The sequence below is a fragment of the Grus americana genome, chromosome 6 (assembly GCF_028858705.1).
Source record: "Grus americana isolate bGruAme1 chromosome 6, bGruAme1.mat, whole genome shotgun sequence".
NCBI lineage: Eukaryota > Metazoa > Chordata > Aves > Gruiformes > Gruidae > Grus > Grus americana.
The window spans coordinates 11,577,250-11,598,089 of NC_072857.1; the positions used below are offsets into that span (position 1 = coordinate 11,577,250).

A 20,840-nucleotide genomic window follows, 5' to 3' on the forward strand; every position below is an offset into this window, starting at 1 on the left:
TGGTGCCATGGCTGAATGTAGGGGCACGTGGTTGCATATCGTAGTTAGAGAGGAACCCGGGAATGGCCGTGGCGGATGTGCAAGAGACGTGCTAAGCAATTCCTTTGGCTTAACATGCAATTCGTGGTAGCATTCATTACTGACTGACAGCTAAAGGCATCATTTCTCTTAATTGAAACTGCAACAGAGATTGAATTATTATTTTTAGTGAATGTCATAATATCTTTCCTCGTGTTCAATTCTGCGCCTCGAGGTTCTCATGTAAGTTAACACAATTTGTAGCATACATCATGCATTACCATCTAGTCATTTTAGATGTTAAAAGAAATCAACAGGTATTACTGAAAAGAGGGTTGTACCTTCTGTATTTAATACCAAAAAACCACTTTCTTGCATTAGTCATTTCAGACTGACAAATTTCTAAAAATCAGAAAAGAAAAATATATATCCACACATTTGTTAAATAAGCAACAAAATGTTATAAACAAAAAAAAAACCAAAACAAAACAAAACCAAAAAAGGGTCAAACTAGTCCTTTTACCTCATTAAAACATGCTCATGGTGAAAATTTATTTTACATATTTAAAATAGTACATTTAAAATTAGTTACATTACAGGTACAATGATGAACATTGCGACTATTCATTATATTGCACAACCTGACTTCATCAATATGAGTTTGTTTCTTTTTTTTTTTAAATAGTGCAAAATACTTTATACAGGAATGTACTTGGATGGGGGTCTTGCAAACAAAAAATATATTACAAAAGTTACTACGAACAGAAAAAAAAAAACCCAAACCAAACCAAAATAAAAAAGATACAAGCTGTACAAGGAAATTGCCATAGACAACAAAATCTCTCCTCCTTGAGAAGCAAACCTCAGTCCAACACGGGGCCTGGATTTTTTGTGGGGTTTTTTTTTGCTAGATGGTGTTATAACCAATATATAGATTAGTAACTTAATACAACATAAATATAAGTCCAGTCCAAGCAGGTCCATGTTGGTGTAACATAAAACATGTCTTTAACCGTCTATAGTTTTATTTCTCTCCAAAGTATAAACAAAACCCCACAAAATGAAAATAAGTAAAACCCGAGCTATCCACCATGGCTGCCCGATGCTGCGGATTGACCACTCAGCTTGTTCCAATGGCACTGTAGATAAAAATCAGCAGGAATTCCCTACCATTTGGGTTTGTTTATTTTTTATTTTTTATTTCCTCAAAAAATCCACATAGTGCTCCCAGCGAAGCCAACATGGCACTTACTTGATGCTTCCGTCGCTATTATCTGTAGTGGACTTAGTGAGGGGAGCCAAGATATTGCCGGGGATCCATCCTTCAGCAGCCGGAGAGTGGTCATTTGCAGGCTGGTACACCAGGAACATGTTCTGCTGGTTGATAGCAAGGATCTGAACCACCTCTCCTTGATTCACACAGATCTCATCCTCCTTCAGTGCATAGTAATCTTTAATCACCACCATGGAAGAGGTCCCATTGCACCCTCCCAAATCAGTCTGTGAAAATGGACACAACAGAAACCGGTGAGCAGGCAGCACTGAGGAACCTGCCTTTTCCGGCAGCAATCCCACCACTTCATTTCCAGCCTAACTGTACCAGGGAAAAAGATATAAAACACTAAAGGTTCACATTGGTAGAAAAGGATTTTAAGGATCTGAAAGGCGGCAGTGATCTGATACAAACCAGTCTCCTGTTTCATGTTAGATTTCACAGCTGCCAGTCATGGTGCCCCAGCCATGTTCTCATTCGTATGGTGTTACAGATGAATGATCTGTGTCAAGCCAAATGTGGGGAAAGACCGATGAAGGCTCACATTAGAAGCCGAATGAATAATCACATATCTCATGATCTTAAATAAAGGTTATATTGGAAAGTGACTTTGGTCAACCGCAGCCAGCAGCAGGGTCCAAACACTGCTGATGGTTACCGACTCTTTGGTGGTTTGTGTGCAGTGCACACGCACCCAAATTATAACCTTCAACTGGCACCCTGCGAACTGTTACGTGGGAAAAGGTCTAAACTCTTCTATACCATCAGAGTAGACCTCTTCAGGAATGGGTGGTTAATGGATATTACAGAAGCCTGAATATTGCTGTTGCCAGTACTGCAAGTGGAAATTCAGTTCACCAGGTCTGCGAACACAGTGCCCGAAAAAATGCTGGGTTCAGCCCTCTGGGCTCCAGGGTCAGGCTCTGTCTCCATTTCCCAGTTGAAGTGCCACCCATCTGGATGCAAGAGCTTTCACAGTCTCTAATCCTAAATCACATTTTACACCATTGCTTCAGTATGTTGATTCCTGTTGACCTGGTTAGCTGATAATTAAAGCTAAGTTCACAGATCATCTACAGTATAAGGAACGGGCTATGAGATCATGTTCTATCAGATGAGCTCAGTACCTTGCTTTGTTCATACTTGTCTCCGGGCTGTGAGTGTTCATACCCTGTGCTGCCGTTGGAGGTAGATATCTTCAGGGGTGGGAGAGATGGGTTACGGCTTGTAGCCTTCAAAGGCTTCTCAGACCCTACTGGAACAGAAGAATAGGGTCTGCTGTTGGGCTGAGGAACCCTACTGGTCTGGGGCCTCAGCACTGCTGAGCTACTTTCTTTGCGTTGGTACTCTATGGGAGACTGTAGCGCTGCAAAAGAGGACAAGAATTAGCTATATGCTTTCAACGACATTGCAAAGGGATGCAGAGTGGGATTCAATCAGAACAGACATGTAAGTTGCAAATCAAACAGGAACAAGAGGTGCCACCCATGGAAGCACACGGCATGTTCATGGCTAGACAGGACACAAGCATTTTACGTTGTGCTGCTCATGACCTGAACACAGCACTCCATGCTACTGCAAAGAACAGCTGCTCTAACCAACACAGTGGGCTAAAATATTTGCCATTTGTAGCACACATAATTGCATTAATTGTCTTTGAAATCACACAAATTAATCACATCCTGTAGTCAAAATAAATGAAAGCCTCAATAAGAGATGCACAGCTCAATTACAGCAAATTTTGCTATCATCAGAAAACACAGGTCAAGACCCCTACATCTCATTTGCGTATTCCCAAGAGTGTGACTACTAAAGACTCTTCAGACATGATGCACTGCAACTTGGGTCTCTATGTGCTTTCTATGTTAATTACTTTGGTTCAAGGATACCACAGGAAATGACCAGCAAGTGAGGAAGTATAGATGGCATAAAGACATTAATCCCAGCAGTCCAGACCTCTGCAGAGAATACCCACAAGCAACATAAAACAGCTTCACACGCCTTAAAAAAAAGTCTGCTTGTAAGAGTGTACATTTCATAGTCATGGAGAGAGCTTACAGTGGGAAAAGGAAAGATAAAAATGCCAGATGGTAAAGAAATAAAGAATTTGTTATGTTTGGAGAAGGGATCAGGGCTGGGACTCACAGTGAATGGGAAAGGAACAGATTTGCTAGGCTCAGACTACCGTCCCCAGACCTATGGGTTTGGTTTTTGCATGTCATGTGGCTTTAATGGATGATTTATAGTGAGTTAATACTGTGTACATGCACCAGACTAAACCTACTGGAATGCAGAGAGACTAGTCTAGCAAGAGGCAGACAGAGGACATAATGTCACAGCATCAGCCCAACCAGGGAACCACAACAGAACAAATGTCTTTCCCAACAAGAGGAAAAAGAAAGAAAAACAGAAAGGCTCAGCACCACACAGCATACTCTAGCATTCCCCTTCCAGAGAAAGGCAGGGCTACTTCAACAAGAAATTACCTAATTCTAAGGAACAAGAGATTAAAAAAAAAAAAAAGAAAAAAAAAAAGGAGGATGCCAGATCACCATTTTCTCCAAAAGGACAAAACTAGACCTAAAGCAATCTGGAAGATTAGTTGGCTCCAAAACCTACACAGTGACTCTTGTCACAGAACTGATTCATAATGGTTGTAAACTGAAGGAGGGTAGATTTCAATTAGATATTAGGAAGAAATTCTTCACTGCAGGGGTGGTGAGGCACTGGAACAGGTTGCCCAGAGAGGTTGTGGATGCCCCATCCCTGGAAGTGTTCAAGACCAGGTTGGATGGGGCTTTGGGCAACCTGGTCTAGTGGAGGGTGTCCCTGCCCATGGCAGGGGGTTGGAACTAGATGGTCTTCAAGGTCCCTTCCAACCCAAACCATTCTGTGGTTCTATGATTTATGCCACAGTGACTACCAGTTTCACTCGCTTACCTCGACTGCACCTGAAAATGGTTTGGTCCTGCTGCAGATCAGCCATTGAGGAGAAGGAAGGTTGGGGAGAACTTTGACAGTGATTTTGACGGGGACGGTGACATTTTTCTAGTATATACAGTAGATTAAGCTGCAAGGTCTTTAGCCATAAGACCCAAATGAATACTTATCTATCTTGAAACAATCTATCCTACTCAGTGCTTTTAAAGGGTATTTAGCTGAGTGTCCACTTGTGACTACTAATTCCACCGTTAACTATCACAGCGGTGCCTGGCTTCCAGCGTCCTGTTCATCATCTGTTAGTATTCTTATGGGCTTCTGGCAAAAATCAGTGTCTGCATACTTGCGTGCTCTCTCTTTCTCTCTCACCCCCCCCCCCCCCCAAAACATGATTAAAAAAAAAAAGGTCCAGATCAATAGCATTGTCCTTATGAAATACATCCATCAGTGACATATTTTCTTTACACCTTGCTTTTTAAAGGAAAAAGAGAGAACAGTCACTATAGCCACTATAGACTGTCACTATAGACTGTTTGGTGCACAGTCTGTTTCTCAAGCTTAGCGGTTTTTGCTTTTCCAAGGAAAAATATGAAAAGCTTGAATATTACAGTGTCATCACAGCAAGGTTTACATTTATGAACTGCGGATGCCAATACTATGCTTTGCACATAGCCCCTTACTCTTTAGCGCTTCCCAGTTGAAGGGAGAAAATCAGAGACAGCTTGGGCAAGAACTCACAGGGAATATTTTGTTATTAAGTTTAGGCAGCATTGGCTCAGTGTGGATTTAGTATGATTTTAAAGACAGAAAACATCCGCTTTAATGAAATGCAAAGCTAAAGAACGTATTTAAAGATTAGTCAGCCTCAATAAGATTACATCCTAAAAGCCACTTAAATTGTCCTGGGCTGGACAGGATCTACTGGATACAATATAATTTTCTTGGATCTTATTTATAGGTTTAAAGTAAATCCTTAAGCCTGTGTTTTAATATAAATTTATTTTTTACTTCTAGCTTTAGAGATACTGACGATTATGTTCCTAACCCACCAAATTCCTTGCTAGCCTCACAGAAGACAGACTAAATAGGGGCTGTGAAGATGCTTCAGTAGAAAAAGGGGCTCATAGGGCAGTAAGTCCTGGGAGGATAGGAGGGAACATATAAAAAATAAAACAAAGAGTAAGAAAGATGTGGAAGGGACACAAAACCACTGCAGTAGTGTCTGTGGGGTTCTCCCAAGTTTTTTAAAAAAATTCTGTAGCTAACCATTAGTGGAATTTATTTTTATTACAATAAGCCCTCTTTCAAAGCCAACTGCACTGACACAAAACCAGCAAGTTTTGCTACCAACTGGTCTGAGTTCTCCAGTTTACTCATCTCACCAATGTATTTCAGGAATCGCTTTACAGTGGTAGTATTGAGGCCCTTTCTATTCCAAATCACGGAAACCTAATATCAAGTTTTGGAATCACGAGCGAAACACTATTTCCTTTCTCAGCACAGCCACAGTTTTCGAACTGTCACAAACAACTTTTGCATGTAACCCTCTTCCAGTTAACTTGTGAAAAGTGAAGCTAAGCTAAATTAAAATTTTAAAAGGACTACAAAACTTCCACGTTGAAGAAAAGGGAACCTTTTTTTTGATGTGAACTGGAAGAGCCTCTTCAGATTTTGCAATAAAACAATCCACAAAACCAAACGCCAACACCCGAAAATCAAAAAAGCCAACAGATTGTGCCAAGCCAAAACAGTTTGATTCAAGCAAATAAATTTCATTATTGAACATGTTTTAAGTTTTTAAATATAGAACTCTTTACTAATGTACGCTCCATTAAAAAAGCTGGTTTGAAATGAATAGTACAAACCAATTTTGGAAACTTCCAAAGTAATGATTCCCACTTTGTTGCTTCCAAACTAACAAAGAGATACTATTTTTAATTTTTTCCTCTAGTCCTGGTTCCTCCTCTTTCCCTCACCCAATCAAGAGCAAGATCAAGCTAAAATTGTTAACTAAATTTGATTTCTGCATATTTTCAAAATCCATGCTTTTGTTCATTGTGTATGTTTTTTGGTTTTTTGGGTTTTTTTGTTTGTTTTTTTTTTTAAGAAACACAGCTTTAATTTGAAATATTATTTCAAACCACTCCGAACCTATTCCTAAAGCAAAGCTGACATTTTGGAAAGGCCCCTGTTCATGCACAGCTCCTATGGTTCCTAGGAGAAACATGCCCAGGTGTTTCCTTGCCCCCTTGTTTTTTGTTGAAAGCAGCTGCTGCCCCACCAAGTTTGGACCTGCAAGGGGGTAGATGGTGAGGCAGCCTTCATCCCACCTCATGCCCTCAGCTTGTAGCACATGGAGATGTTGAATAGGAGGTTTCTGGGGATAAGGCTTGCTCTAAGTGGCCGACAAAATGGCAACCTGGCTTCAACATGGCCTTAGGAAGGTATTAGATTTAAAATCTCCCTGTAGAATGGAAAGCACCAGGGGATACAGTCCTGCAAACCCCAGCATTTTTAAAGGATTATCACCAAAGGCATGTCATTGACAAAAGGGACAAATACCACCAGGCAGGCCTGGCATGCAGGATAGAGAGCTCTGTACAGTGGCACTGAGGTGGTCTCTTTTCAAAGACCAGCTGTAAATTAGGAGGACTCCTTTCCACGTACTCTGTGGATACTGCCTGACCCAGTACTTAATCACCGGCAGACTGGGCTCCTGTTTTCTCCTTGGGATTTTCCTTATGCTGAATGTTTTTCTCGTAGAGGGAACAAAGACACAAAGATTCTAAATCCCATTTAGTGTTGCAGTTTGGGAAACAAATCAAAGACCATGTACATACCATTTAGGAAATCTCTTTGTGTGTCCAGGACCTGGTTGATGTCCTGTACCCAAGCTTGCTGAATTTCTGGATTAGCTGCCTGTAAAATTACTCTCTCTGATGTTTCCCGGCTCATTAGAGCAAACTTGCAGGGATCATTGTCTACATTTTCTTCAATGATAAGGTAGTTCATCTGAAACAAGCCAAAGTAAGCATGTGTTACATGGAGCATGAGTTAACATTACTCAAGAATCAGAATAAAATTATTGTGAAAAGTTCCTGAAAATAATTGAGTCCAATAACAGATAACAGACTGTCAGATCATAATCAGAAGAATTTGTCTCATCTAGATTTAGACAGATAAATCTTAAGCTTAAATATGATGCTTAATAAAGCTCTGACAGATGTACCAGACATCCGCCGCCTTGTCTTGAATTACAACTGCTATTTTAAGGTAACATAGACCTGACTGATGTGCTAAAAATTTACTGTAACCTGTAAATAGAGTTAAAATGTTCCCATTAAGATGTTGTTAAAATCTACCATTCCTCCAATTTAAGTAAGTGTTTACATTTCTTATCCTCCACGGGAAAGAAAGTCTCAGTTATTAGAGTATTTTAAAAATGGAAAGGACTATGCACAGGGATATACCAAAAAAAAAAAAAAGAGCAATTCTCCCCTGATGCTCCAACAGATCTTTTTATTTCTAGTAGATTACGCTGTCATCTGTGCGCAATCACTTCACTTGACTGTAGTCACAGATACTCTTTCTGGAAATCTCATGGATGGCAATTTTGGCCACTGTCCTGCCCTTGTGAGGCTTCTGTTTAAGTGTACCTGTAACTTTAACTTTTCCTGAGCTACTTATATCTATGACAGTAAAGAAGAATAGGTTGGCAAAGCCTTTCAAAAAAAGAGAGAGAGAGAGAGAGAGTCTTCATGTCAAAAGCAGACAGCTCTGAAGGCTAAGGCACTAATGTCCCTCTAGAAGTCTATCTCCAATTGCTCTGAATATTTGTCAAGGTATGGAGAGATCCACTCCACATTTGAATACTGCCCAGCGTTCAAACTGCAAGATAGAAAGAGCCTCTTCCTTCTCTTCTGGGAGTCCCTGTGAAGTTAGAGGGACAGGCAGGAACTCATCTGGCATGGGGACAAGGAAAGGGACAGACAGTGAGCTTCGACAGTGCTCTTCCTCTTGTTCTGAGCTCTTGCTCCTCTGGTTGATAGCCAAAGCAAACAAGTCAATCCTGGTATGACTCCAGAAAAAAGACTTGTAAGTCAGAGTGCCTAAGCTCCTATTTGTGTCTCAGGGAGATGCACTTGCCAAGGCTACCCACTTAGGTATTTTGAGAGTCTGAAAGGTATCCAGCTGAGAAACATCCAAGAAGGGATGTGTAATTTCTGAATGCTAATTATCTCACTGCAAAAAGAAGGGTTCTTCGTTAATGTAGGACATCATGATGAAGCTTCTGTTACAGTATGAGTGTGACAGACCTTGGAGAACAATATTTGGGAGCTTCATCTCCCTGACAGACCAGAATGGCTGCATTTGAAGTCATATGCACTTAGTGTAATGGAGAGACCTCAGTGGTCAGCAGTGGCTGTGAGACTGGGGAAAGAAATGGGACTTCTGGTGCTGGCTAGGTCCTTCTGCTGTGTGGGAGGATGTGACCAGCAGGGAAACAGCCTACATCTCACAGGGAGTGTCTCCCAGAGAACTGGACAACCATGACTGCAGATGGTATCAAAGCTAGCCAAAGATGGCTGGTCAGTCCTGATAACTGCTGTGAAGATGGGTTCAACCAGCCCAGCAGGATCTTGTCAGCACTCAAAGCAAGGTCAAAGAAACTTGGTCCTAGCTGACAGTGTAAAGCCTCTTCAAACTCTGGCTCAGAAACTCAGACCAGACGCAATTTCTGGACGCCCACATTCAGGGCAGGGTTATGAAAGACAGGTGATGAGGTAGTCTGGTTATGTGACACCTTTGGACAAAGTGCCTCTCGCCAGGGAATCACCCAGCTCAGGTTGAGGCTCCACTGCAAGGTGAGGATGCCTGTGGCACAGGGAGGCAGGGAATGGTCCTGCTCCACTGTGGGACATGGCTCATCTCTGTGGGAAAGCATGAGAGAAATGCAAAAGCAGGGGCTGGGAGGCAGGGTGTGAGAGCTGCCAGCATACAGAATCCACACTGCAGTGGGGGAAATGCACATGGAGCCACGGGGGATCCCACACTCACTGTAGGCTCTCAACAGGAGAATGAGCTGTTTGCCAAATGGAAGAAAAAGGGACTGGAAAATTATCACACAAAATTTTTAAACTGAGGCAGTGGGAACAGCATTACTTTCATAGGCTGTTTAACTAGAAAAGCAACTCATACCCTTGAGGCAAGCTAATTTTATTGACATTAGAAGAGATTTATTTTTTCTCTCTTTATCTACAATATACAATTCAGGAATTGTTTCCTGCAGATAAAAGCCTCATTGTTACACATAAAATAAACTGAAGTAAAAATGATTCATGTTATTTCCATCTCCAACTTTAATAATGATCTAAATCAGCAATAAGATAAAATCAAAGCTATCATCTAAATCAAGATGATTGTTTATTTGTACACTTTAGGTTTTTCATTCATAGCTTATTATTTGGTTGGAAACTATGAAATATACTGACTTGCAAATGGATATAGACTTTTCAGTAAATGCTGCAGTTTCTGTCAGCCAAGAAGATGACTCCATTTCAGTAAATATGCTGTTTATCATAGATTTGTTTAGTTATATATGGTTACTATGCATTATTTCACCTGATATTTTCTCTTCTATTTCATATTAATGCACCATTTAAAATTTAGAGCAAACAAAATGTATTCTCCCACATCTCTCTTTAACCTGTATCTTTGAAAGGAAATCGACCCAGACTGGTTTCTCAGCTTCGAACACTCAAGACATTCAAATGAATCAGTGACTTTGTTCTTTCTGCAGGCACAGCAAAGGCTGTTCTACCAGAGAGGTGTAGCATTCATTCACCTTCACTTAGCATTTCGGAGGTTAACTTTGCATTTGTTAAAAAAGTGTAAAACCCCTTAAACAAACAAATAAATATTTTCCCTGGTTACTTTCAGTTTTTACTTTTAGTCCCAGCCCCATCATCTGGAAAGCTTGTTTAAAACCAAAATTAAATTCTTAAAACTTTCTTTATAGTTCAGCTGGGTTGGTTTTTTTTTTAATTCCTCATAGCTACATTTTTTAGAACTGTGTTTTTGTTTGTTTTTGAAATAGTTCTTGCAACATTCACATTTGTACTGAGAGTCCTCCCCCTGTTAGGGAGAGTATTTCCAGTAATGTCACAGCAATATTGACTTACAGCTTGGCCCAAGATGACTGTTTTGGATACTACACCTTCCCCCACCTTTTATGATCATGCTTAAAAGCAACTGTTGTATACTTCCTGGGACTACTGCAGGCTTTGTAGCAATATTTGCTCGCTCAGAGCTATGAATGACAGAGGACCTGTCCTGGCTATGAACCTTGTGAAAATTACCCAGTAAGTTTAGACACCCAGTGGTTTATTTAGAGACGGTCTTTAACAGCTTCTGATCCACTGAAAGGTAAATGCAAATGTTTTCTGCAAACAGAAAACATTTCCTTCTCTATTTCTTACCTTTATGCTTTTCTTGAACATGTAGCCTGGCGTTAAAGATCCTTTTCTAAGGAGTTCACTGAAGATAACTATTTGCTCGAAGAGAAACACCCTACGCTCCTTCGGTCGAGACTGAACTCCAGAATCCTGCTCCGTCACGTAGAAGGTGTCCTGCTGCAGCAGCTTGCCTTGAGCTGTCAGCTTGCCCTGAGAAGCAGACAAGGCACCAATATTACAAACCCTGACCCACCATGATCCCATGAGACAATCTGCTGTGTTTCGTGCAGTCCAAGTTCTACAAGCAGCGTGAATTCATGTGAGACATATCCCCTCTAAGTTATCAAAGCAGCAATCTTGTAAATCAAGAGCTCAGTTTCAGGAAAATAACATAGGTTTTCTTTGTTCTCATTGCCACTGATTGTGCATATAACACCAAAAGCAAGAGGTCTCAGACAGACTGTTTTGTACTTAATTTCAAACGCTGTTCCCATTATGTAGCTTATTATTGTAGTGCCTTGGATTCCCTCTAGTCATGAGCTCTCCATCATCCCTTAAGCCAGTAGGCAGTGACAACACCTCTGAAGGTGCAAAAAACCAGGACCTACCTGTTTTCAGGAATGCTACGATGCATAAGACAGTGAGACAAACTTGACTTCATTTTGGAGATAAGACATCTCACCAGGACTGCCAAAGTCTACACTGGCTTAGTTACAAACCACAAGCTGTAACCTGTGGGGTTATAACTCACAAGCCCTCTCCTGGATGTTGCCAAAGTCAGAGGGAGCTGTTAACACGTTAATGTTAGGAGACCTTACTAACAGGCAGAGCAGTCTGGTTCACCACTTATTTTGCTCTGGCAATCGGTATAAGAAGTGTAATTCAAACTTGCAGAAGCTTTTACAGACCTCACATTTTGAAGAAACAATAGATTGTCACAAGTTTAGAGTGAGGGGTATATCACCCCCACCTTTGAAACATCACCAAAGCATGCAGCTCAGCACTGGAGAAGAACAAGCACTATGGAAACAGCCTGGAGTAGGGCAGATTGTAGAGACAATCATAGAAGGATAAAATACTTTTCCTTGCCTAGTTGGTATTATAAGCAGAATGCAAATGCATACCTCAAAGCCTTGTAGGCGACCCAGGTTCATCATATCATTGCAACGTTTCGGTACAAGGCACATTAATTCAACTGCTTTCTGTTAAGGAAAAAGGATGTTGCATTATTACAAGAGAATCAGAGGGTTCCTAAAACGAAAGTGTCGAATAATGAACTTCAATAGCATGATCACTGCTAGCAGTTATTCATGGTGAGGCCCTCATGCACTGAAGATGTACAGTAATGTTTAAAAGAGGATGGTGCACCTACAATGCAGGACTGTGCCTTCATCTTTTGCTTCTGACTTAAGCTAAGAGAAGTACCACATTTAGAATACCAGCGGGATCTTCAACTATTGTCAAAGGAATACTGGGGTTTTCATTCCTCCATATAAAGTGCCATTAGATAACGTAGCACTATTGTCCAGGACATGAAAACATACCTCTATATCAGAGCATTCCAGACCAGCTTTTTCACTGTACCTCAGGAAATCCTGGAGAGAGCAGAAAGGCTTGTATTAAGGCACTTCAGAAAGAGAAAACAAAAGATGACAGTTTGAAAAGGAAAAAGCATATTCAGCATGTGATTTTCTGAGAAGGCACTTACTAATATTAATAAATGCACCTTGAGAGGTTGCTGAACATTATAACCACTTTATAGATATGGAAAAGTGGCGTGGATGGTTGCTGAAAACATCACAGAAAGAATACAAAGCTGGGATTAGCCCTTGGGAATGCTGACTTGTTCCCTGTCTTAAGCCACAAAACCACACACATTTGAAGATTTTTCTTTTCCTTTTGGCATTTCAGGGAACACACTGATGTCTCTCTGCTAGTGTGCAATTACCAAACTGTGGGCTGATGGCAGCCTGGTCAAGACTAGTTAAAAAAGAGAAGAAACCAGCTCAGAGCCCCAGTACTGCTGGAGATTACAGGGGAGGGCTCAGACACGCCTGATTTTAGATATTAGCTTGAGACCCCTAGGGATGAATTTTCCGAAGTCCTGAGTAATTGGCATTGTAGATAAAGTCAGCAGAAGCCAGAGTGGTCAGACTCCTTGGGAAAAAAATTGCTGTGGGCTCCTCAAATTTTAAGACATCAGAATATTCTGGAAATAAGTTTCTTATGCTAATTTGAAGAGAGATATTCAGAAATGGAGGCTGTAACATTTATTAGAAGCATGCCATTCGGCACCAAAGACAGGCTTTAACAACACACTTGGTCATCTTTATTGCAATTTAAAAAACATGAATGAAAGTTTGTTCTGAAAATTCAGAGGAAGAAAATTCCTATTTAAAGTTTACTCTTCTATAAAAAAATCCAATGGAAAATAATAAAAAAAACCCCTTTTTATTATCCTAAATTGCAAACTACAGATGTGGTCCTCCTGCTCTCTGGACATTTTCCATAGGACTCTACCATTGTACGCCCATGTATAAGCAGACTCCTCTTTCTTCTTAATTTGATGAACTTATTCCTCAGTTAAAGCTAAGGCTGATTTAAAACAACATCATCTAATGCAAGATGCAGACTACAGTTTAGTCCAAACTGCATTTTTCCACTCACCTTGAGAAGAAGTTGATATTTAGTTATTCTTTGAATGGGTTTGATGAGAAAGTCACTGATGGTTAACCGTTGGCTTATTTCCTGTTGAACCTCCTAAAAATTGAGGATTAAAAACAATTGCAAACAATCACAGAGTAAGACAGAGAACGTGATAAAATGTCTCAGCAGAGACGTATTTCCACAGAAAGTTAGTCTCTTCTTAATCTTTTGTTTGCAAGAGAGAATTTTAGAGGATTTAAAAATCTGGCATATCCTATTTAGGCAAGGAGTGGGTAAAAGTCATGACCGAGCTGGAACGCGTTGGAAAGCACAGGCTCCCTTCCCCCTTTGAGCTGACTAAGCAGGACTGCAAGGTCTGGATACTGCTCTTTCCACTGCAGCGGGGATTAGCTCACAACTAAGTCCTGCCTAGCATGCCTCATGCCCTTGGGTGAAATGAAACGTCTTTCCCTTGTTAAACAAGCTTCTTTCACATTAATATCTAAATGTGTCTAGTCCCAACGATTTCTTGAAACAGACAAATTTATTGGGAATTTATGAGAGGCACCACCCAGCTCCAATGACTTTTACCTCTTGCCCTGTTTGTAGACTATGGATTAAAAAGTCTCTTTTATTTTGCACAGAAATCAATGCAGCTGTGGCACTCTGAGGACCGCGGCAGTCAGTACTGGATTAAGTATTTATTAGAATTTAACAACATGAGAATTTGAAATAAACAAAATAACTTTTTTGTTCTGTAGCAGAGACTTTAGCAGCATGTGCAGTATCACAATCTTCTAGAGTTTGTTTTAGATAAATCCCACAGGTAACTGAATAGTCTACTTGACTAGCACCCACAGCTTTAAGTAGCAGTAATGTATAATAAGCAATGCTTACCTCAAAGTATGCCTCATACTCAGCTACTATATATTCAGATCGCGGCTTGTTTTGGCAATATACCACGTACATGTGTAATCGCCGCTCCTGTGAAAGCAAGATGCACGGCAGCCTGGTGAGATATTGGCTACCGTTCTGTTCTGCTATTAAAAGCTGGCAGAAAGTTGCTAAGATGTTCTGCTAGGTCTTCCTTATTTTTTGTTTAATTAAAGATTTAATTTGCTGAAGTAGGACAGTAAATTGACAACTGGTTCTGTTCTCCACTTCTGCACCTTAGGCAAGAGGAGGTTTCCATGGGGGGTAGTCAGTTAAGAGATGTCGTCCCCACACTAGTAGGTCTGAAATTTGCTGTAGAGTCGTGCTCTGGCTAATATCACATGAACATGTCAATCATAGCAGTTGGCAAGTACCTGCCATAATTATTTTTTGGCAGATGTCCTTGGCCACATCAATGTTGCCCCCAAAATAAGATGTCTACAAGAAGGCAACGATTAATGCTTTAGTTCAATCCAGCTGCTCACTGAAGGTGCATAACTATAGGGCTACTTTATATTTAAATTAAGTTTAGACATGTAAAAGTATCAAGTCGACACAAGCAGATGCTTTTGGAAAGGAGTCATCACAACTTAAATGACAATTATATTAGAGATAGGTAACAAAATAAAACTTACATGCTTAATAAAAAGCTGTGCTAAACGGTCAGGTTCTTGAAGACATTTTTCCAGTTCAGCCAGGAAAAAGCTGAAAGAAAGCATATCAACATTTCAGAATACTTCTTTAGGTTTACCAGCAGCAAACTAGTCGTCCTTCAGATACATCGGTGCAATTTTAGCTATAGTATTCAGTAACAAATGAAAATGTAAGCTTGGCTTCAGCCCTCAGTGGTAGCATTTCTAAAAGATTAGATGAGAGCTGTGAAATATGGAGGTCTTGTCTTGCAATGTATCTGCTCTTCTTTACTATTACAGTGGTTTCAATTTTTAAGAAGTGCCCATTACTATCTAATTGCAAGAGTTGCTTTCCTTCACTGAGAACTCCCAAAGTAAAACTTTTCCATATACCAAAACACTTGTGAAAACTCAACTGAAGCTTTACCAGGAGTTCAGTTGCATGAGCAGATCTGGAGTACTGGTCAACGTGAAAGAGATGTGGAAGTTTCCACTTGAATAAACAAATCAACACGGTTTTGCTGGTGGAGTTTTGGTTATGTTCTGTTTTTCACTGTTTTTCAGTACATTACTCTTAGTAATATACTGCAATTCATAATAGTAATAGCAATTTGTAAACACCGTCTCTGTCTTGACCTGCAGCTTTGGGGAGGTCATTAGTTCTAGCTTGAATGCCCTTACCAAGAATATACTGGGATGCCTAAAAGTGAGGTAAAAGCAGCTAAACTAAATTTTAGAAATACTGGTAGTTTTTTCTAACTGGTAGGCAAATCCTGACAATCTCCCTTTCCATCATCTTCCTCTTTTTCACTGCAGGATTTCTGTCTGAAATGCCTCCATGGATTTGCTACAGTAGCCAGATTTGGTGAGAGGACATGCCTGCAATGGTCTGGTCCCAAGAAATCCCAGAATCTCAAAAAAAGATGCACATTGGACAGCTGTCCCAACTAAACATCCCTATCACTACCATCAGGTACAGCTACTTGCATAACTCAATCCTCTATAAATGTCACATTCATCTGCATTTAAACAGAGTTCTTGACCCAGATAGGCAGAACTAAAAATAGGGAATCCCTCCCTATGTGTTACAGAAAACTCTTGTCATCACACTTAAGCAATGAATGGCACTGGTAAAAACACTCCGTTGCTGGTATCAACTTAATACATGGTGAAGCTTTTTCTGACTTTTTTTTTTTGTGTGCTCACAAGGGCATCTGTCAGAACATAAGGACAGGCTTAGGCCATGAGATAAGCACCTGTGGAACACATGATGGGAAGGACACCATGTTTCTTGGGTGAGGCAAACATCCAGAGCTGAAGGAAGATTCGTCCCGGTGTCATTGCTTAAGTCTGCACATGCATGCTCAAATTCTAGTTAGCTGGAGCTGTAGAGTATTTCTGAGTGGTGGAGTTGAAATAATGACCATATTGTCCATAAGCAAGACATCACTGTTCATAAAGTCACAGCAGAAATGGCCCAGAGTTTGAAATAAGCCTTGTGTTTCCAGCAGCTTTTGAAAAGCTGCTTGTTTGAGTAAGATTTTCAAGGAACAGAGCTCCTAACTCTGAGTCAAAAGCACTAACTAGACCAAAGCCTTTCAGAGCTTTCATGTGAGAAGAATCTTGAAGGTATTTGCATTTTATCACTCTACTAGCCAAATACTCCTGGTATGGTCAGCCTTCGTGATCCTATCAGCTGCACGTGGAGATGCTCATGTTGCTGAGAACCACAACACATAGGAAGGAAACAATGACTTTCCAGCATTGCTACTGCTCATCAGTGGAATGACTTGAGCCTATAACTGTGACCCAAGAAACACAATTATGGCAGCCTCAGTAGCTTTTCTGAGGATCCAGCAAGTACACCGCAAGCAGCAGCTCTCTGGGAGTCATGCTGGGCCTGCTTATGAGCAGTAGCTCAGGAGCTGTGGATGGACCGCAGTGATATCTCCCACTGAGCCTCTTGTTGTGGCTCCCCAGCAAGGAGTGGCAGCGCCGCCGGCAGCACAACACTGACACAGAGCAGACTCTCTTGTGTGCAACATTTCTGTCACACTGACCAGCACTCCTGGCGTGGTGTTTGAGCCAGCATAAAGCTGTATCTGTGATCAGACAGCATGCCAAACACCCTCCCATGAAGCCAGGCAGTGCAAAGCGATAGCCCACCAAAGGTTTTTTTATCACTGGGAAAAATGATTTTATGTATGACCAATGTTTTGTATCATGCAGTTGTGCCAGTTTTGGCTGGGTAGACAAAGGCCTATATCAGGATCTAGTGTATCGTGAAACTGTGGCTAAAAGCACATGAATTAGAACATGTTCTCAGGATTCAAGGTAGCCATGATTTGTGAAGATATTAAGCAGAACTTACAAACCAACAGAGACCATTTATAGTGAGGCAACATCCTTTGGAAGCTCAGCCCTGAATGACCTGCTGATGTTCAATTAAAAGCACCTTAGACGTACAGACACCATATACCCCAATCCTTTATGGACAAGTGGTTAGAAAGGTGCTTAAAAAGGAACTAAACCAAAAACTTACTCTTTGTGCCAGTCATAGATCTGGTGAATATTGCCAAACACTATCTTGTCTTTCCCTTTCATATCTTCAGAAACTCCTTTTTCTTCTATCCTCTTCATGAAGCCCTTTAGGATTAATGATCAGTGATTAGCAAATGGTTCATTTGAAGGGGGGACCATTATTACACCCTTTTTAAAAATTTTTTTTCAAAGAAGCAAAAGTTCAACGTCACGATTTTTTACATTGAAAATGCTTAAAGTACCTTTTGTACAATTTAAAACCAGAAACCCATCTAGATACTTTAAATTACACAGTTTGCTTAAGAGAAAGCTTTAAAGGATTTATTCTGAATATCTACTATACTTATACAAACCGCTATTAGATGTCATTGAAGTGACAAGTGCAATTAGAAGATAAAAGTTAAACAAAAGTAGTTTACCAAGCTCTTGGCTTCTCTGGTAAGAGGAAGAAGCCAGACTCTGCACAGAGTTCTCCCATTCATCACCATGAGTATTTTGTGAGAGCATAAAGCCAAGCAGTAAGTTTTAAGAGTCACATGAATCAGATTTCTCACACCTTCTGAGAGTTTCTTTGTAAGTCTTTGAAGCACTGCAGCCCTGTCAGGTTTGCCAGTGGAGCATGATGTAAGCAGAAGATAACTCAAAGGTCTTTAAGTTTGGAAGCTGTTGAAGATCATTGTTAGATGGGCTGATAATTCTCCTTGGACTAGTGAATGTCAAAAGCATTGCTGAAAGCCCACTTCAATCAAGTGCCTCCAGTTCTGAGACCTTGTTGGGAAAAAAACCTGGACCCTGCATGTGAGGTGGCTCTGACAGGTGATCCCCAGGGATCAGTCAGGTCTTTACAAGCTGAAGCTTCAAAAACTATGACTGTTTTCCTAACAGAAAAAAAACCCCAAAATTCTATTTTATCTCAAGGGTTGTTTTGCAAAACAATAATCCATGGGCCACACGCTTGCACCTCAGCACAGCTCCAAGTCCAGCTTCTGGAAAGGTACTCAGACACAGGATTTTAGTCCAGGTGCAAACTCAAGTAAAGTATGTGTTACCATTACTCAATATGACAGCAAGAAAAGCATGAAATAAGTGACAGGAGCATAAGTTATTCTCCACCACTGCCCTCAAGGCTGCATTAGAGCAGAAAGTTTGTCACAAGCAGGGTAGCCAAGAAAAATCTTTGCATGCTGGAGTTGAAACCTAAAATACAACATTTGTTAGATGGAAACAAAAATAGTTTCCAAAGGCACTTCTTCTTGTTTCTGTCAACATGAGAAGGGGACCATGGAAGCAGAGTGCAAAATAAAGCAGTTTGTTTCTCATGCTGTATTTTTTGTTGTTGTCACTTGTCAGCATGGTGCTTTTTAGTGGGAAAACATTTTGCATAGCAGTGTTTGCTTCAGCTCACCTCCACAACAGTTCCCAAGTCTTTGACGTAGTCTTTTTCAGTCTGTACCAGCTCATTTAAGACAAACCTAAATTAAAACAGAACACACACATATTTGACCATATTCCTTGATGTTACTGTTTGTTCCTCTTAGCACATATTACCCCACCGTCATTCCAGGTCACGTAACACGAATTACTCTTCACTCACTCACAGCTCAGTGGAATGTAAATGACAAAGCTGTCATGTTTCAGGTCAGGGTAGTTTCAATTCTCTTAACCAGTCTTTCCTCCTACCCATCTTCCCCCCACACATCCCAGGACAGTGCAAAAGCAGCAGCATAACCAGCCACCTGTACCTTGAACTACCCCTCCTCACTCTCCTCTCCTCCACCCCCAGGGAGCACTCCTGACAGTAGTGATGGAGGTGTGTCCTGACCCTTTTTGCATCAAGTAGGAGAGGATTTCTTGCCCCAGTCCCTCTGGCTTTGCCCAAGATTCAGCAATTAAGTTTTAATCTGGAATTTTCAAACACTTGAAAAACAAATCCCCCCTCCCGTCGTAACCAAGAGCTTAATCTTTCAGACTAGGTAATCTACGTGTGGGTGTCAAATGCTTTACGCTGATTCCAGAGCTAATAATCCTGGGTAGGAGAATCATCTAATGAAGGCCCGATGCATGCAAACAACAGCAAGCTAAAAAATGCCCCTCCTTTGTAATTCAAACCAACTAATCACAAAATGTTCTTTCGAGGACAATTTCAAAAAGTTACAGCTTGCTGCAGACAGTTTGCCTCTCAACTACACCAATACATAGATTTGGCACATGACAAATAAACTCCATCTGTGCTCAAGTTCACTACGGCAGTAACAAGGCTAACAAGATAGAGGGGTGCTTTCACGTCTCATATTGTTCCATTCACATCAACCAGCAGACTGACCCACTTGAAATGATAGGGCTGAGGGCAAACAGTGCTGAGATAAAAGCCTCGTTGAAAATATCTAGGGGGAAAAAAAAAATAGACTGGTGTTGCAAGGAGAGACTCAGTTATGAAAGGCTACTGAGAAAATAAATTCTGTTCCCGCTGCACTCCCAAAGTGTCTCTTGCTCAGACAGAGCAGAGAAGATACTTAAGACACGTGGCAGGAAGAGGTCAAACAGCTTCTTGTTCATTTGAGAGTGAAATCCAGCCCCCTTGGCAGAAGGCAGGGCTGGCAGCGGCAATGCCAGACGCTTGTGCTCTCCGAAGAGCCCTGCCAAGTTGTGTGCCTGGGTAGTAAACACGCACGGGGCAGAAGGCTGCTCTTTCACAAAGCAGCGGCATGTGGCCTGAACAAGCGTATGCTGTACAGTCCCCTCTCGCTAGCTGACCTACCGTGCCCTTGCGAAAGCCTTGCAAGTCTCCTTGCACGTGGGGACGTGCGCTGGGAGGTCACTTTTCTGATTGTACCACGTCTGTCTGCATTGCTCCCCGTGAACAGAGAGAGCTGCTGAAAAGATAAGGAGAACCTCTCCAATTTGCATCTCCCACACCCAGACTCCTTTGGTTTGAGTTACTGCTAAGACACATCTGGCCAAACCCTGCTCTAAAAATAAGGCAGTGGGTACTTGTAGTACATAATGCTGCAGCACATGCAAGCAGGTGGGTGTGAATTAAAAATCAGTGCAGCAACCAGGTGTCTATCATCAGGTGAACAGACCAAACCTGCAAATTTAGACCTCTATTAGGAACCAGGGTTTGCACCTCCACTGCTTACCTTAAACTCAACACCAGCATTCCTCCAGCTCCCTGCTTCCTAGCAATCAGAAAAATCAACCTTGACCCTCTCTATTAGTTCTCTGAAGCCTACCCTGACACAGGACCTTAAGAGGTACTCCCGTATTTAAGGTTTCTAAAAGATACACGCTGCCAGAAATTCAAGTTCACTCATCTCCTCATCTGATAACATGGAGCAAGGGCAGGCAGTTGCTTGGAAAGTGCCTGCCCCGGTTACCAGCAGGTACTGACTACATAGCTGT

At 41.2% G+C, this 20,840-nt stretch overlaps 1 protein-coding gene across 7 annotated transcripts in view; it reads right to left on the bottom strand.

The window, feature by feature from the left end:
- The window catches only part of KALRN (kalirin RhoGEF kinase), a 518,343-nt gene that overhangs the window by 30,843 nt on the left and 466,660 nt on the right, over positions 1 to 20,840 (bottom strand). For 5 of the 7 annotated variants that reach the window (XM_054830972.1, XM_054830978.1, XM_054830973.1 and 2 more), the window contains 11 exons: positions 18,844 to 18,910; positions 17,440 to 17,543; positions 14,901 to 14,970; positions 14,230 to 14,316; positions 13,354 to 13,446; positions 12,231 to 12,281; positions 11,811 to 11,888; positions 10,711 to 10,896; positions 7,072 to 7,243; positions 2,419 to 2,657; positions 1,271 to 1,518 (listed from right to left, as the gene is read on the bottom strand). In XM_054830972.1, the coding sequence (XP_054686947.1) occupies positions 1,271 to 1,518; positions 2,419 to 2,657; positions 7,072 to 7,243; positions 10,711 to 10,896; positions 11,811 to 11,888; positions 12,231 to 12,281; positions 13,354 to 13,446; positions 14,230 to 14,316; positions 14,901 to 14,970; positions 17,440 to 17,543; positions 18,844 to 18,910 (1,395 nt within the window). Of the gene's footprint in view, positions 1 to 535; positions 1,519 to 2,418; positions 2,658 to 7,071; positions 7,244 to 10,710; positions 10,897 to 11,810; positions 11,889 to 12,230; positions 12,282 to 13,353; positions 13,447 to 14,229; positions 14,317 to 14,900; positions 14,971 to 17,439; positions 17,544 to 18,843; positions 18,911 to 20,840 lie in introns of those variants that run through there. The other 2 variants (XM_054830977.1, XM_054830976.1) reach the window with 1 other exon arrangement.